The 18,361-nt window shown below is 42.0% G+C and overlaps 2 protein-coding genes across 5 annotated transcripts in view; one reads left to right on the forward strand and one right to left on the reverse strand.

Annotated features, from left to right (window-relative positions):
• Positions 1-1,361: 1,361 nt before the first annotated feature.
• The window catches only part of MCM8 (minichromosome maintenance 8 homologous recombination repair factor), a 46,410-nt gene continuing 29,410 nt past the window's right edge, over positions 1,362-18,361 (reverse strand). For all 4 annotated transcript variants that reach the window (XM_062203884.1, XM_062203885.1, XM_062203886.1 and 1 more), the window contains exons 14-19: positions 12,538-12,733; positions 9,530-9,749; positions 8,342-8,551; positions 6,102-6,178; positions 2,242-2,431; positions 1,362-1,661 (exon numbers count right to left, since the gene is read on the reverse strand). In XM_062203884.1, the coding sequence (XP_062059868.1) occupies positions 1,569-1,661; positions 2,242-2,431; positions 6,102-6,178; positions 8,342-8,551; positions 9,530-9,749; positions 12,538-12,733 (986 nt within the window). In that variant the 3' untranslated portion in view covers positions 1,362-1,568. The remainder of the gene's footprint in view (positions 1,662-2,241; positions 2,432-6,101; positions 6,179-8,341; positions 8,552-9,529; positions 9,750-12,537; positions 12,734-18,361) is intronic.
• On the forward strand, positions 16,242-17,479 carry LOC133767848 (E3 ubiquitin-protein ligase RNF34-like). The gene is given in 2 exon segments (XM_062202288.1): positions 16,242-17,095; positions 17,098-17,479. Coding segments are annotated over 2 exon segments (1,104 nt in total). The 5' UTR covers positions 16,242-16,251; the 3' UTR covers positions 17,358-17,479.

Genomic DNA, 18,361 nt, shown 5'->3' on the forward strand with positions numbered 1-18,361 from the left:
CTGGATGTGGGTATCTTAACCACTAAGACAAATGCTTACCCCGGCTTTAAATATGTTTTGACACTCACCCTAACCTGTAAGATAAAAACACTGGGGCTGGTGTAGTGGTACAGTGTGTTAAGCCAGCACTTGCCATCCTAGCATCCCCTGTTGGAGGGCCAATTCAAGTCCTAACTGTTCCACTTCCAACCTAGCTTCCCACTAATATGCCTAGGAAGACAGAAGAACCAGGGTGGGTGAGAGAATAGGATGGAGTTCCTGGCTCCTGTCTTTGGCCTTGAACAGACCTGACTTTTGCAGCCATCTGGAGAATGAACCAGCAAATAGAAGTTCTGTCTGTCTCTGTCTCTCCCTATCTCTGTTGCTCTGCCTTTAAAAAAAATATAAACACATCATCTTATACTAACATCTACCTTCTTTTTTTAAAATCAGGGTTTAATATTTACATTGTGTTCTACAGCAATAATCTACACATTTATTTTAATTTTGATCTTATAGATAAACAATGTATACTACTAGTTAACTATTTTTGTTTAATTTTCTGTGGATTTTTTGGATTACTGAAAGTTGTGGTAGATTTTTGAGCAATGGTTCACATTCCTGGGCTCCTGTGTGTTTCCAAGTGTGTCTTAGCTATATACATGACAGATTGGCTGGCAGCACAGTATCATTTGAATACTCTCACAAAATATGGGAAATTCTGGCTTTATTGTCCTGCCTTCCCAAAGTAGAACTGGGAAAACTCTAGCATCCTGGGAAAGGGGCATATAAACAACCCAGCCTTCTTCAGTGTTAAGTTTCTATTTGAATTCCACAATTTAAGGAGGCTCCAGGAAGAATCCTCCTGCTGCTGTTCTGGTGTGGGCAGGGGTCTTCTTCCCCCCTGTGCAGAGTAAACGGTTCCTGAGGCATGGCATCAGTGGGACATGGAGGCAAACACACTCCTGGCTCATCAGCCTTCTTCCAATTCTATGAGTGCATCAAAATTCATCCAAAAAAATCCTTCTCTTGCTTAATCAGTCAATTTTTGTTTGCAACCAAGCGTCTATAAACTATGACCTGTAGGCCAAATCAGGTCCCCTGTCTATTTAAATGATCTTTAAAAAAATCAACAGTATTTTTTATTCCTGACATGAAAATTTTATAAAATTCAAATTTAGTATCAAAAAATAAAGTTTTATTGGAACACAGACATGCTCATTTGTTTATCTATTGTCTGAATACTTACTCAGAGGGACATTTGATATGCAAAACTATGAAACAGTCATAGAAATCCAAGATAGGGTAAAATACAACTGTAGACAATTTATATTTATATAATTTATATAAAATAACTTACTTTTAATCTTTTGGAGAAATTGTAAAACATTAATATATGACAGTTACTTCTTAAATTAGCTGACTATATCTAACATCTTTTTCCTGTTAGAACATTTTACAGAACAGTATATATATAGAGATACAGACACAGATATGTTGATAAATAGAATTTTTTTTTGCATATTATTCATTATTGAGATGGCTTTAAACTAGAATTGAACCCAGGAGACCCTGACTATAAAGTTCTTTTACGTAGTTTGAAGCTGGTAAACCTTTGGGCCCTTTTTCAAAAGATAACCCTGGTCATTTAGTGACCCAATAAAGTTTTCAAAATCAGCAACCTGGAAGAAAACATCAAAAGAGTTGGCTGTTAGTAATACAACAAAATAATGACTTTTAAAATTAATCTGTCTGACAATAATATGTAACTGTCAAATTTCTTGGGCAAATAAAATGATTGTACTTTTACCAACTGACCAAATTTGAACTTTGAATTCTATTATACCAAAATAAATAAAAATTAAAAGCTTTAGTAGTCTTTTATATTTGTTTTAGCTTAGCTTAAAAAGAAAGACTAGCTTTTCCAATGAAGTGAATAATTTCCACTTAAACTGTTTTACATGGGTAAAGTGCTATTACACTGATTTTCAGCAGAACTTTGAAGGAAAAGCAAGTGTAATCATATCCATTTAGCAGACAAAGAAACTGAGGTTCAGGCATTTACATGATCGCTCCACAGGGATTATGGTCAGAAAAAAAGAGACCAAGGCTAGCTACAGTGCTGCCCTCTAGTTATCAAGATGAGGAAAAACCTGAGAAGAGGTTAGGTATGCAACTTAAAAGCTGTTTTTCTGTTTTACTATACATTAATAAGGATCTTCTGAAATAACCACAAAAAATTCATTAAGTAGTTAATCATACCTGAATGTTTAGCTCTTTGGCAATCTGCCGGAGTTGATAAAATTGAAATAAATTATTGTAAGTTCTTTCAGCAATACTGTTGAGAGCAGAAATAAATCTTTTTGCTACTGATCTGTTGCTCATTCCAGAACCATGCTGAGATCGCTCAAAATCTAGATTCCCAAATTCATCGGAGTAAGTTCCTAGCATGCTTAAGGAGAAAGGGAAAAAAAGGTACTCAATGTACACAGTGGTAGAAATTCTTGTCTTGGGTTTCTAGGATTTTAGAAGTTGTCATGAGTCTCACTTAGCAAAGATTTAAACGTGTTTATTGAGTGGCCACTCTGAAATTTACTATGATATGAATTATTTGTAGATAAAAATATTATAAATAGTTACCATTTTTAAGAAACTAAATTTAAAAAGAGAAATGCATAAAACCACAAAGAAGATAAACTATCGTAACTGGAACTTTCGGGCCTGGGCCAGGCAGAAGCCAGGAGGCAGGAAGTCCATCCTGGGTAGCAAGGGGTCCAAGTACTTAGGCCATCTTCTGTGGCATTCCCAGGCGCATTGGTAGAATTGGATTGGAAGGGAAGCAGCTAGGACTAGAACCAGTGTTTTATATGGGATACAGCTTTGCAGGTGGTGGCTTTACCAGCTGAGCCACATTACCAGATCTAGAACATACTTTTTGATTCATGAAAAAAAAGACATTCTAAACATAGCAAATTTAGGCGTTACTGGATAAAGAGATGTTCCCATCTAGTGCAGCATTTGGCAAATGAAAGGTGTTTACAAATACTCTAGGACTGAACAAAGCTTATGCTGACTTGCAGTGATGATAGTTAAATATTAAAGAATACACCCATCACCTCCAATTCTCTTCTGCTTTCTCTTATTTTCATATAATCAACCAAGGAAAGAAATATGCACTTCAGAGTTTTAACAACCAGTTAAAGATAAAATTAACCACATAGCAAAGTCCCTGCTGCATCCCATGTCAGAGTCTCTGAGTTTGAATTCTGGCTCTACTTCTGAGCCAGTTTCCTGGAAATGTGTACCCTGTACTTGGTAATGTTTTGTACTGTATATTATTGTATCATACTTTAATGTACTCGGGTTCTTGGGTCCAGGCCCTAGTGGGAGACCCAGATTGAGTTCTAGGCTCCTGGCTTCTGCATGGCTCAGCGGTAGCTGCGGCAGGCATTTGGGGAGTGAGCCAATGGTTGGAGAATCTGTCTCCACTCTGCCCTTTGAAAATGAACTTTTGGGGTCGGCGTCGTTACGTAGTGGGTAAAGCCACAACCTGCAGTGCCAGCATCCCACATGGGCACCTGTTCAAAAGTGCTCTGCTTCCGATCCAGCTCTCTGTTATGGCCTAAGAAAGCAGTGGAGGATGGCACAAGTCCTGCACCAGTGTGGGAAACCCGGAAGAAGCTCCTGGCTTCAGACTGGCATAGCTCCAGCTGTTGTGGCCATTTTGGGGGAGTGAACCAGCAGATGAAAGCTCTCTCTCTCTGCCTCTCTGTAACTCTGCCTTTCAAATAAATAAGTAAATCTTAAAAAAAAAAAAAAAAAAAAAAAGAAAATGAACTTTTAAAAAAGACATGGAATGAAATCATTCTCTGTAATTCCCTGCCTATACAATTAGAGATGATCTCGGCTGGCGCCGTGGCTTAACAGGCTAATCCTCTGCCTTGTGGCGCCGGCACACCGGGTTCTAGTCCCGGTCGGGGCGCCGGATTCTATCCCGGTTGCCCCTCTTCCAGGCCAGCTCTCTGCTATGGCCTGGGAAGGCAGTGGAGGATGGCCCAAGTTCTTGGGCCCTGGCACCCGCATGGGAGACCAGGAGAAGCACCTGACTCCTGGCTTCGGATCAGCGAGATGCGCCGGCCACAGCGGCCATTGGAGGGTGAACCAACGGCAAAGGAAGACCCTTCTCTCTGTCTCTCTCTCTCTCACTATCCACTCTGCCTGTCAAAAAAAAAAAAAAAAAAAAAAAATTAGAGATGATCTCACAGTCAGGCTAATGGGCAAAGATGTTACTTAATCAGCAATTAATTAATCAAATAAATACTGGTCACTTGATGGGTGATGGGTTTATAGTCAGTCGGGAAGAAACCAGGTGCAACCCCTGCCCTTAAGGAGCTCATAGGAATGATTTTAAAGGATTAAGACAACTTCATTTTGTTCCTGGAATAGATGAGAGTCTAGATTAAAGAGAACACACTGTACAAACAGTAATACAAGTCATTCAAATAGGACTAGATGGAAGAGTATTTTCTTCTCTCAAACATATTGATGCCCTTACTTAAGGCATATTTATTAACTATCATATGCTTATTTCTCATAAGAAAGTTGTCAAAAATGCTTAAAGTTAATAATAATAGGTAACATATATCTTAATTATATATGATGGCTTATCCCATTTGATGCTCCCAGCAAGTCTGTCCTATTCTTAGTCCCATATTACAAAGGAGGAAACAAAGTCTTGGTAAGGTGAAGTTACCTGGCAGAAGCTGCACCACTAATGAGCGGCTGAATTTGAGATCTGAATCCATGCTACACTGCTTTGGATTTGAAGAAAAATATGTAAAATATCTGAGCTACTGCTAGAAACATAAAAACCTCCTATGCTCTGACACCTTTAGAGTTGGCTCTGTGCTCTCCTGCTTCCTAGCATATTTTGAGCTTTAGGGGGAAGCCTACAGGAACTGTTAACTAATGGAAACATTTGGATTTTGAAAAACGATGGATAGGAGCCGGCGCTGTGGTGCAGTGGGTTAAAGCCCTGGCATGCAGGGCTGGCATCCCATATGGGCACCGGTTCGAATCCTGGCTGCTCCACTTCTGATCCAGTTCTCTGGTATGGCCTGGGAAAGCAGCAGAAGATGGCCCAAGTCCTTGGGCCCCTGCACATGAGTGGGAGACCTAGAAGAAGCTCCTGGCTTTGGATCAGCACAGCTCTGGCCGTTGCGGTCATTTGTGGAGTGAACCGGTAGATGGAAGACCTTTCTCTCTCTCTCTACCTCTCTTTGAAACTCTTGTCTTTCAAATACATAAAACAAATCTTAAAAAAGAAAAAAAGCAAAACAATAGTTATGTGCTCTGCTAACCAAATGAGCTATGTTACAGTTCAGATTTTTCTTGTTCAGCCCTCTGCTTCCCAGTTAAAATGCAGTTTTACAGGTTGAAAACCACATTAAGGACAAATATTCAATGAGAGGAGATGGAAACTCTAAAATGGAAGAGTTAATGAATGAACAGTGATGGCTAAGGTCAACTTTTCCCTCAGTACAGCACACTTACTGAGGCCCTACTGTGTGCCAGGTATGAGTCTGGGCCCTGGGCATACACTGGTAATCAGACAGGTAAGGTCCTGGCTCCTATTGGCTAAGGAGGGAAAGCATGTTAAATATTAATACACAGATAATTCACAATCTAATCTCACTGCGTTTAACTGGGTTTGATTCCTCCTAGGGAAATAATGCCAAGTAATTTTAATCCTGGGGAATCAAACTGTTCTTGTTTTTCCTGAAAACTTCATAAAAGCCAGTCCATACACTCAGAACGGTTCAGGGAAACAAGCTGGCAATCTCATGCGAGAGCAATTTGCATTTACTCCTGAGACTTTTTTGTAGGAGGCAACTTTGAGTAGCAGTAGATACAAATACAAACAGGAAATATCTGAGAGCTGCTCTTGGTGGAAAATCACATGGTTTTACACAGAAATATTTAAGAAATACTTTAAACCAAGAATGTATTGTCTGTGTCAAGGAAAGTGATATAATAGGCTAAATAAAAATAAATTTGGTTGAAATAATTTGAGATGAAAAGATAACTGCTCCTTAAAACAGCATTTAAAATTTTAATCTTACCTGTATTTCATAATCTCAACTATATCCTCAGCATCTTCTTTGGTCGCTTCCTCTCTCAATTCCAGCCTTGCTCGTGCCTTCGAAAGTAAACAACCATTTTCAGATAATAAAAGATAAACATATTCCTAAACTAATTTTATCCATTTTACACAAAAACTGGCTTTTAGAGGAAGGAGGGTATAGTATCAAAAGTCAGAATTTGAAAATGAGTATAAAAAGAATGACTTGAGGCCAGTGCTGTTTGTAGCAGATAAAGCCATGGCCTGAAGCGCCGGCATCCCATATGGGCACTGATTCAAGTCCCAGCTGCTTCACTTCCGATCCAGCTCTCTACTATGGCCTGGAAGGTGGTGGAGGATGGCCCAAGTCCTTGGGCTCCTGCACTCATGTGGGAGACCCGGCAGAAGCTCGTGGCTCCTGGGTTAGGATTGTCCCAGCTCTGGCCACTGTGGCTATTTGGGGAGTGAACCAGCAGATGGAAGATATCTTTCTCTCTCTCTCTTTCTGCCTCTGCCTTTCTGTAACTCTGCCTTTAAAATAAAATAAATATTAAAAAAAAAACCAGAATGACTTACAGATAAAACTTTTTCTTTTTAACAGAGAAAGGAGAGAGAGAGAGAGAATGAAAATGAGAGAGTGAGAGGTCTTCCATCCACTGGTTCACTCCCCAGATGGCCACAGTGGCTGGGGCTGGGCAGGGCCAGGCGATTCATCTGAGTCTCCCACATGGGTTGGCTGGGGGGCCCATCACTTAGGCCATTTTTCTACTGCTGTTCCCAGGCCATTAGCAGGGAGCTAGATCAGAAGTGGATCAGTCAGGACTTGAATTGGCACCCACATGGGATGCCGGCATCACAGGCAGCAGCTTTACCCACTATGCCACAATGCTGGGCCCAATAAAACTTATTTTTATCTACTAACATTTTTGAGTTTTCATTTCAGATTGGATTATGGTTTTTTCCTTGCCTTTAATTTGTAGGAAAGCATGCCTAGCCAATTTGTTAAAACAAGAAAAATGCATAAATTCTGACCCAGCTAATTTTTAAAAAAATTTATTTGAGGCAGGGAGAGAGAGAAGCATTTCCATCTACCAAAGCCATGAATGATGAGCCAAATCCAGGTCTCTGACATGGATGACAGGGACCAACCTGTGCTACTACCTGTGCTATCACCTGCTGTCTCCCAGGGTGCACATTTTCAGGAAGTTAGAATTAGCAACAGAGCCAGTTCTTACCCAGGGCATCCCATGAGGCATCTTAATCATTAGGCCAAATGTCTGCTCCTCATCCAGCTAATTTTTTAAAAAATATTTATTTGAAAGATTTACAGAAAGATTGCAGGGGGGGGTGGGGAGGGATTGGTTTTCATCTGCTGGTTCACTCCCAAAATGGCCCCAAATGCCAGCACTGGACCACACCAAAGCCAGGAACCAGGAGCTTCTTCTGGGTCTCTTGCATGGGAGGCAGGGGTCCAAACACTTGGGCCATCTTCTGCTAGTTTTCCTAGGCCATTAGCAGGGAGCTAAAGGAGTAGCCAGGACATGAACCAGTGCGTGTATGGGATTCTGGTGTCACAGGCTAGGCCACAGCACTGCCTCTTAACCACCAGCTATTTTTAACAGCCAGAGTTGCCTTAGCATTCCACAGGGATGAAGAGACTACTGCTGTTAAACAAACCCATTTGCTTCCAGAAAGGCAGCCAGTAGCGCTCAAGTGCTTGAGTCTCTGCCACTCATGTGCGAGACCTGGATTTACATCTGGACTTTTGGTCTCTGCCTATTCCAGTGCTGGCTTTGTGGGTGTTTGGAGAGTGAACCAGTGGATAGAAGATCTGACTGTTTCTCTTTCAAATAAAATGAAAATTAAAAAAAAAAATTAAATGCTTGTTAACCTTACACCTGGTATGTAATCAAATCAAATATTCAAGACATTTGACATGTTCATTGTTCCCATATGCTGAATACCCTCACTGACCTACCACTCTTCAGACACTTAGGAATCTCCTAAGTGTCATTAAAAATAAAATAAAATGCTGCATGGTGAGTAACTGGCCTTGTGCCTAGAAAGTAGCTATACTTTGACATGTTACCTATATGACCAAATCTTTGAAAACTTTTACTCATCCATTTCTAAGGTCTTTCAGTAGGAAGAAAAACCAAGTCAATTATGCAGGAAATGGTACAAAAGAGAAATACTGCACATCATCCCTTTTAAGTCCCAAAAGCATGAACATAAAGAAACCTCTGTTAGACGAATCAAAGACTCTAGCTGCCTGGTAGTGATTGGTGAGCTGTTTAACCGCTGGCTCTGTTTCCGGAGCTCAAGGTAAAAATCCTGAAGAACTTGAGCAGCTTCTGTGGATAGCCTTGGGTGCACATACTGCCGTGCGTAGCCAACATACTTTCTTAGTAGCTGGTGGGGAATAGGATCAATTGCTTCTCCAGGAAACACCTAAAGCATGATAAAAAAAAGGTTACAAGGATAAGCATCAAATATAATTTTTATATTTATCTCATCAAATCTTTTTTGTTTTCTTTTGACAGGCAGAGTTAGACAGTGAGAGAGAGAGAGAGACAGAGAGACAGAGAAAGGTCTCCCTTTCCACTGGTTCACCCCCCCAAATGGCCACTTCGGCTGGCACACTGCGGCCAGTTTGCTGCGCCGATCCAAAGCCAGGAGCCAGGTGCTTCCTCCTGGTCTCTCATGTGGGTGCAGGGCCCAAGCACTTGGGCCATCCTCCACTGCCCTCCCGGGTCACAGCAGAGAGCTGGACTGGAAGAGGAGCAACTGGGACAGAATCCGGTGCCCCAACCAGGACTAGAACCCAGGGTGCCGGTGCCGCAGGTGGAGGATTAGCCAAGTGAGCCACGGCGCCGGCCTATCTCATCAATTCTAAGACTGTCCAAATAAACCAAGCACTGCAGTTGTAGCTCTCATTCTAGTTAATTTAATTATTTCAAGTTGTTTACATACATTAGTATCATAACACAAAAGGTTTTCATGTGAGTTTTTAAAAAAATTTTATTTACTTATTTGAAAGGCAGAGATACAGAGACAAAGAACTTCCATTCACTGGTTCACTCTCCAAGGCTTACAAGAACCAAGGCTGGGCCAAGCCAAAGCCAGGAGGCAAGAACTCAGTCTGAGTTTCACCAAGTGGGTGAAAGGGACCCAAGTATTTGAGACATCATCTTTGGCCCCCCAAGCTGTGCACTGACAGGAAGCTGAAATTGAAAGCAGAGACAGGACTCGAACCCAGGCACTCTGGATGGGAAAGAGGTGTCCCAAGCAGCATCTTCACCACTGCACCAAATGCCTGCCCTGTTATGAAAATTTATATACTACAGCTCTACCACAATAAATCACACATTGAACTCTGCCATTCAAACAGAATCAAAAAGAGTGATTAAAAGAAAGAAACATGTATACCTTTAGTCTTTCTGATAATGGTTTCTCAGGAATGACTTCAAGGACAGAAGTGTTTGAATCTTGACTGTTCATACGAGCTACTGTGGCACTGCTAACAGTTTTCTGCTTTCCAGCTCTTATTGCAATCACATGTTCAGAGAGCAAGTGATCATGATGCTCATTTGGAGTGTCTAACAGGATAAAGACCAAGTCAAATCTGGACAATAGGGCACTCCCCATTCTAAGAAGAGTGAAAAAAAGAAGAAACAATGATTGGAATAAAAACAATGATTGGAATAAAAACAATGATTGGAATAAAAACAAACATGGAAAATTGTCTATTTGCTTGTTTTCTACTCAAGTTCCATATAGAATTTAAAAACATCAAGTTTTCAGTTAAGGAAATAAGTAAAAAGTTTTCTGGATTTAATATATTCACCCATTCCAACCCTCCGACGTGCATATAAGGCTTCTGTGTATCTTCCCTTGATAGGTTGAGGACATGGCCCTCTCTCGAGCCATCAAAACCACTGATTTCTTTGTGTTCGATTCTACTGACTATAACACTACTTGGAATATTAGCGATTGTCTAGTTAAGAAATTCTTAATCTCTCTCTTTTTAAGATTTGTTTATTTATTTGAAAGTCAGAGATACACACAGAGAGAAGGAGAGGCAAAGAGAGTAAGAGAGGTCTTCCAACTACTGGTTCACTCCCCAATTGGCCACAATGGCTGGAGCTGCAACGATTCAAAGCCAGGAGCCAGGAGCTTCTTCCAGGTCTCCCACGTGGGTGCAGGGGAAGGCAGCTGGTAACTGCTTTCCCAGGCCATAGCAGAAAGCTGGATCGGAAGTGGAGAAGCCAGGACTTGAACCGGCACCCATATGGGATGGTGGCACAGCAGGCAGCAGCTTTACCTGCTATGCCACAGCGCCAGCCCCAGAAATTCTTAATCTTGAGGCCAACACCATGGTAGAGTGGATTAAGCCACCACTTGGAATGCCTGCATCCCATATCAGGGTGCTCCTTAAGAGTCTCGGCTGCTCCACTTCCAATTCAGCTCCCTGCTTACTGATCTTAGAAAGGCAGCAAAAGATGATCCAGTTGCTCGGGCCCCTGCTACTCATGGGGGAGACCAGGTTGGAGTTCTTGGCTTCTGGCATAGGCCTGACCCTGCATCAACTGTTGGGGCCATTTGGGGAGTGAACCAGCAGATGAAAGATACTTCTCTCTCCCTCCCTCTCTCTGCTAAATATATTTTAAAAATGCTTAATCTTTTTTATCTTTTGAACCATCAAAATATGGAATCCCTCAAAGCACCAAAGGATATTTATATGACTATTAGTCTTTTTTTTTTTTCTTTTTGACAAGCAGAGTTAAACAGTGAGTGAGAGAGAGAGAGAGAAAGGTCTTCCTTTCCATTGGTTCTCCCCCCAAATGGCCACTATGGCCGGCGTGCTGCGCGGATCCGAAGCCAGGAGCCAGGTGCTTCCTCCTGGTCTCCCATGTGGGTGCAGGGCCCAAGCACTTGGGCCATCCTCCACTGCCCTCCTGGGCCACAGCAGAGAGCTGGACTGGAAGAGGAGTAGCCAGGACAGAATCTGGCGCCCCAACCGGGACTAGAACCCGGGGTGCCGGCACCACAGGTGGAGGATTAGCCAAGTGAGCCACGGCGCCAGCCATGTCATTATTTTTTAACATGCTGTGGCTGTGTTCTACTTAGCAATCTTTTCTGAATCCACTAATTCAGGTAACACTTCCATGAAGCATCTTCAGAAAGTTCATGAGAAATCCATTTCATGAAAAACTTAAGACAGGTTTCAAAAGTTATTGCAACAAAATAAATTTCTCAATTGAATTTTTCCATGAATTTTCTGAAGCATCCTTGCATTTGATACATAAAAATGAAATCCAGAGTAATTAAAGAATTTGACCAAGGTCCCAAAGCAGGTTTGTGGTACGACTAAACATGAAAGTCCCCTGGATTTGTGTTCATTAGGTTCTTGCTAATATAGCAGTGTCATTTTACTGAAGAAAACCTACTACTAGTTTTTTTTTTTGGTGTGGAGGTACAGAAATACCCCAAATCTCCATGTACAAGTATGTATTTTACTAAATATCAAATACTATTTCTAAATTAAATGTCTAAGTTATTAAAAATCAGAAAATTCACTTTCTTCCTCAACTAAAAGTTCTAACTTTGCATTTAAGGCACTCTTTTGTCTTTTTCTCCTTTTTATGTCACTGAAGCCTAGTTCCTTTTTCTCATACATTTTGTCTAATCTACACAGAATGAATTAGAAGAGATAGCATACTATTTATAGATAGAAACATTGTTTTTGGAAAAAAGTGGAATCATACCACATCCATAAACACCTAATGCACCTCACTTAACAGGAAAGCACACGTTCCCCTTTTCAGTGTACACAAAGCCTCTGCCATTCTCACAATTGCTACTTTCCACTGTACAGTCTTCCAACTTTTGCCAGTGATGAACAGTGCTGCAACATCCAGCCTGTACCTCTCTGTGCACTTGTAGGATTATGTTTCTGTGCAGAGTTTCTAAAGGTGGAACAGTCAGAAAAAATGGAATGTACATTTAAAACTGACATAAAGTTGCTAAATTGTCCTTCAAAATAACTGCACTGTGCATCTGAGATCTCATTTCTCCACTCCTTTGCCAATGATGATGATTTAATTATTTTGAATGTCAGAGTTAGAGAGACAAAGACAGAGCCAAAGAGATTGTCCATCAGCTGGTTCACTCCCCAAATGGTCACAATGGCCAGGCCACAGCCAGGAGTCTGAAACTCCATCTGGATCTCCCATATGGATGACAGCGGTTGGGTCATCTTCCATTGCTTTTCTGAGGCCACTAGCAGGGAGCTGGATTGGAAACAGAGCAGTCTGGACATGAACCTGCACCCATAAGGGATGCCAGCATCGCAGGCGGTGGTTTTAGCTACTAGGCCATGACACTGGCCCCAAGGATTCAGTAAGTTAAAGGTGTAAGTATGTGAAGAGACTTACTTCAGGTTCTCAGAAACTGTCTTGGCTTTATTGTAGTGTCCTCCTACTGGATTTGCAGCAGCAACAATGGAAGTTCTTGCAGGGAGGCTACAAACCACACCGGCCTTGGCAAGGCTAATGCTTTGCTGCTCCATGGCTTCTAACAAGGCTTGATGTTGATTCCCCATCTTATCAAATTCATCTATTCCACAAATACCTACAATTACAGTAAAAAAACACAGACAAGAGAAAGTTTTCCATTTCACAACAAGGCATTATTTCCATTTGATTGCAGTAGTTGTAACCGAAAAAGGTCAGACAGTGGAGAATCATTGCTTGTTTCCCAGCAGATAATACAAGTAACTAAATTTGTTTTAATATTTATTCATTCAGCATTCCCATGGGCAAGTCACTAGATTGTGAGGGTTACAAGAATGAAAAAGATATGAAAATGGCCCTCAAAATGCTAAGGACTTAAATTCAAACATGTGAGATAAGTATATTTATGTATACATGCAGGAAATATACTTCAAAAGCTGTTCGTAACAAGTTTGCTGGGGAAGGGCAAAGATTAAAAAAGAAAGGGCAATCTGGAAAGGCTTAAGGAAAAGGTGCTGTGTGAGCTAGTCTTTGGGAAAGAGCGGGACAGCATGCTTTGGGAAGGAAAGCACGGGCTCTTACATCAGAGAAGACTGGAACACAGTTAACAGCGATACCAGGTTTGGGAGATCACTTAACCGATCTCAGTCCGACACAGAGCACCACACACACAGAGCACCACCACTAAGGTCAGATGTGCTCGGGATTTTATTTCTAATCCACAAGTTACTAGAGATCCTCTAACATTTCCTTGTACTATTTTTCTTCCTGTTTCCCCATATTAGTTTGGTTAGCAGTTAATAGCTGATTTCTGGAGGGAAATTTTTGCCGTGGTTAAACCCCTCGATATCTACTCTATACCTTAGTAAGTCTTGTAACTCAGAGGTCTTATGTGGACAATACCTGCCAATTAATTTTTGGTTTAAAAATCATGTGCTCTATGTTTATGACAGGCAATCCCCACGTGGTCTGTTCCTGCTGCTCAGCATGGCGCTTAGGGCATGTGGCGACCCTTCTCTACCTCTGCTAGGATCCTGGCAGCCGCGCACGTGGAGGCTTTCTCTCAGCTTTTCCCTGGCTGCCTAGCCCTCTGGAGTTGACAGTATTACTGGAAATCCTCAAGATGATAACATAGTTCCTCAAAGGTGGGGATGGGATAGAAACAAAACCAAGTTACTTCTTTGGCTGCCACCTTTCAAAGTATAAAACAGAAGCTGGTAAATTTCTCCATAAAGAAGCAGAATATTTTAGGTTTTACTGGCTATGTACACTGTTACATATTCCCAGTTTTGCTAATTTGTTCTTTACAATCATTTAATAATATAAAAACCAGTTTTAGCTAGTAGGCCATACTAAAACAGGCTGCAGGCTGAGCTTGACCTGTGGATTAAAGCTTGCTGATCCTGATTTCAAAACCATAAAGTTTAAAATGAATATTTTAAATTCTTTTCCTTTTTTGGCTACAACTGGTAAATATTATTCTTTTAAGTAAAAAAAAAAAAAAAAACAATTCTTTCTTGGCCATTTCATCAGATGCTAATGAAGAGACATATTATGGATCAGTTTTATTTTTCATTTTTCCCTAGGTCTTTAGAACAGATTTTAGCAGAAATCTGTATTTGTTTCTAGAACCTGGTGTCTGCTGACCTTTCTTTTGTACATGTAAACTTCTTCTCCATTTTAATAGTGCTAAATTCATTATCACAGTACTTAGCTTAACTACCAATATTTGGAAGAAATGGTACTGGCTCTTAACATTCTGCAACTTATATTCTATTAGCTGTCTGTACACCAAATCACCTTCAACTTCAAATTAACAAAACATTTGATGAACAATGAGTATCCTTTTTTTTTTTTTTTAAAGATGCATTTATTTATTTGAGAGGCAGAATTACAGAGAGAGAGAAGGAGAGAGAAGGAGGGAGAGAAAGAGAGAAAGAGATATCTTTTATCCACTGGTTCACTCCCCAAATGGCCACCAAGATCAGGGCTGGGCCAGGCCAAAGCTAGGAGTCAAGAGCTTCATCCAGGTCTCCCACATGGGTGCAGGGGTCCAAACAGTTGGCCATCCTCCACTGCATTCCCAGGCACATTAGCAGGAAGCTGGATCAGAAGTGGAGCAGTGTTTATTGAGCCACAGCACCAGACCGGAATATCCTCTTTTTTATTTACATATTTTCTTTACCTGGTAACTAGGCAAAAATACTCCCACTTCTGATAAGTTATATGATAAGCAGCTAAATGTTAGTTTATTCATATTTAATGAACACCTTCTATATACCAGTACTCTGGTCTAGGCATGCAGGATACAGCCATGACAAAAAATATTCTCTGCCCTTGTGAAGCTTACATTTGACCAAGCCAACAGGAGGCAGACAACAAAAAAATAAACCATACAGAAGATGAAAGTGTTGTAGAAAGTAAAAACACAGTATTGTAAGGAGAATAGGATCTACTAAGCTAGTGGCCGGGTGGAAAGGAGTCGTAACTTAAAATATGGCACTTAGGAAAGGGCTAGTGGGATCAGGACATTTGAGCCAAAACATGAAGGAAAAGAACAAACCTTGCAGACATGGTTAAACACCATATAACAACTTGGTTAACAGACTGTATATGTAATGGTGATCCCATAAAATTTTATCATCTAGTGATATCAAAGTAATTTCAGTTTGTATAAGTACATACTATAAGGTTTATCAACAATGAACTTGCCCAATGATGCGTTTCTCAGAAGGAATTTGTGTTGTTAAGCAGCACATGATCACAGTTGGAGTAAAGGGACCAGCAAACACAAAGGCTCCAACAAGGGACTGTAATATGCCTAGTGTGCTGGTGGTGTTTAGATAGGGTTAGGAGACCAGAGTAGTTAAAGAGGAGGAAACAAGCTAGTGAGGCAAATGAGGTGATGAAGAGCCACATTGTTAAGCCCTGGGTTACTTTCAAAAGTTTGGCTTTCACTCTGAGCAAGATGGGCAGCCATTAGAAGGTTCTGAGCAAAAGAATAATTTTATCTAATTAGAATGGGAATGCATGCCAATTAGCAGATCACATAATAACCCATGTGAGAAGTGATAGTGTGTTGGACCAGGGTAGTGATTACCCATGGATTTATTCTGAAGGTAGAGCCAACAAGATTTTCTGACAGATCAGATGCATGGTATTAGAAGAAGTCAAAGGCGGCTACATATTTTTTGATTTGAGCAGAGGACAGATTTGTCATTTACTGAGATGAGGAAGACTATAGGAAAAGGAATGAAGGGCAAGATTGGAATTCGGGTTTTGGACATATAAAGTATGAGAAATTTGTGAAGGTACTATGTAGACAATAAGAAATATGAGCCTGAAGTTCAAGGGACAAGATTATATATTTGGAAATTTTTATCACAGTGGTAATGCCATGAAACTATTTAAGATCACCAAGAAGATAAGTACTGACTTTGAAGATAAAAAGTCCAAGAAGTACCTGAGGAAATAACTAGTTAAGAAGTTGGACGCCCCTTACGTGCGGATGCTCGGTGGCCTCAGGAGAGGCTCTGTAATCGCCGCCCAGAAGCAAGGAGGTCAGGCGGCTGGGCAAGGGGCTGCTATGGTGCTGAGTTTCCCGGCAGAGCCAACCGAGTCGGGGCAGTCGCGGCCATGAAGGCAGGGGCCACGTCTATGTGGGCTTCATGCTGTGGGCTGCTGAATGAAGTCATGGAAACCAGAGCTGTCAGGGGCCAGCAGTTAGGATTGGCAGGAGGTACCAGATTTACACCAAACCCTGATTTTTCCTCCTACCCACCAGCAGCCACGGAAGGACCTAATATAGTTTGCAAAGCCTGTGGACTTTCATTTTCAGTCTTTAGAAAAAAGCACGTATGTTGTGACTGCAAGAAAGATTTTTGCTCCATTTTTTCGGTCTTAGAAGAAAACCTCCGTAGATGCTTTACTTATCACCTGCTACAAGCGACGGCCTTTCAGCGCCCTCAGTTAATGTGGCTGAAGGTGAAGGATCTGCGGCAGTATCTCATGCTTAGAAATATATCGACAGACACTTGTCAAGAGAAAGAAGACTTGGTAGATCTGGTTCTGTGCCATCATGGACTAGGCTCTGAGGACCACCTGGACACAGGCAGTCTGAACTCTTCATGGTCCCAGACTTCTAGCTTTTTTACACATTCGTTTTTTTCAAACTCTACAGCCCCCTCTGCTACTGTGTCTTGGTTTCAGGGAGAGCTTATGGATAGAGATGGGACCTCCAGATCTGGGGCGCCGGCACAGGTACAAAGTGAAATAGCTTCAGCAAACACAGAAGATGATGATGATGATGACGATGATGAAGATGATGACGACGATGATGAAGAAACCTTGGAGGAGAGGACTCCTGGGCTTTCTCAGAAGAGAGTGAGAGCCTCACTGTCTGACCTGTCAAGCCTTGAAGATGTGGAAGGGATGAGTGTGCGCCAATTGAAGGAAATCCTGGCTCGGAATTTTGTCAACTATTCTGTGAAAATTGGGAGCTGGTAGAGAAAGTAAACCGGTTATACAAAGAGAATGAAGAAAACCAAAAATCATATGGCGAGCAGCTGCAGCTGCAGGACGAGGACGACAGCCTGTGCCAGATCTGTATGGACGCTGTCATCGACTGCGTGCTGCTGGAGTGCGGGCACATGGTCACCTGCACCAAGTGCGGCAAGCGCATGAGTGAATGTCCCATCTGCTGGCAGTACGTGGTGCAGGCCATGCACATGTTCAAGTCCTGAGCTGAGGTTCTCCTCAGCAGCACTGACGCCCCCAGACTCGATCCCAAACATTTCAGTGCACAGAAGGGACGGGAACCTTCCTATTCAGAGTGAATCTGTTTTTAAAAATTATTTTCACTATGGACTGGGAACAGAAAGGCACACCCTAGATTGTGGAAACATTGGTCCATTCCGTGATCCCATCCGCCCGTGGACATGAGCTTCTCTGCTTCTGCTGGGCTTTTTCACACGTCCCGCAAGCACTGACTGTGGAAGCGAGACTGTAGACGGCAGGGAGCATAAGCTGCTCTCTTGGAGGACATCCTGGTCTCTGTTTCCCTTCCATCCTATTTTTAACTGAAACCACTCGGATGTCTGAAACTTCTGTTCTCTGGATGAGGTCACTGTCCACAAGTGGCTGGTATGGAACATGCCAAGCAGTGGCCTCTGAATGGTCACTTGATTAGTCATGTATTAAATGCTAACACTTGAGAAAAAAAAAAGCAGTTGAAGAGGTGAACCACTGAAGGGGGAGGGAGGTGGAGGGAGAGGGAAGGAAAGGAGGAAGGAAGGAAGGAAGCAAGGAAGGAAGGAGGGAGGGGGGAGGGAAGGGGGAGGGAGGAAGGGAAAGAAGGAAAGAAGGAAGGAAGGAAGGAAGGAGAGAGGGAAGGAGGAAGGAACAAAGGCAGGAAGGAAAAAAGGAGGGGCCGGCACTGTGGTGTAGTGGGTAAAGCCGCCACCTGCAGTACCAGCATCCTATGTGGGCACCAGTTCGAGTTCTGGCTGCTCCACTTCCAATCCAGCTTTCTGCTATGGCCTAGGAAAGCTGCAGAAGATGGCCCAGGTCCTTGGGCCCCTGCACCCTCGTGAGAGACCTGGAAGAAGCTCCTGGCTTTGGATCGGTACAGCTCTGGCCGTTGCAGCCAATTTGGGAGTGAACCAGCACATGGAAGACCTCTCTCTGCCTCTCCTTCTCTCTCTGTGTAACTCTGACTTTCAAATAAATAAAACTTAAAACAAAAAAA

This window comes from Lepus europaeus, chromosome 10 (genome assembly GCF_033115175.1).
Source record: "Lepus europaeus isolate LE1 chromosome 10, mLepTim1.pri, whole genome shotgun sequence".
NCBI lineage: Eukaryota > Metazoa > Chordata > Mammalia > Lagomorpha > Leporidae > Lepus > Lepus europaeus.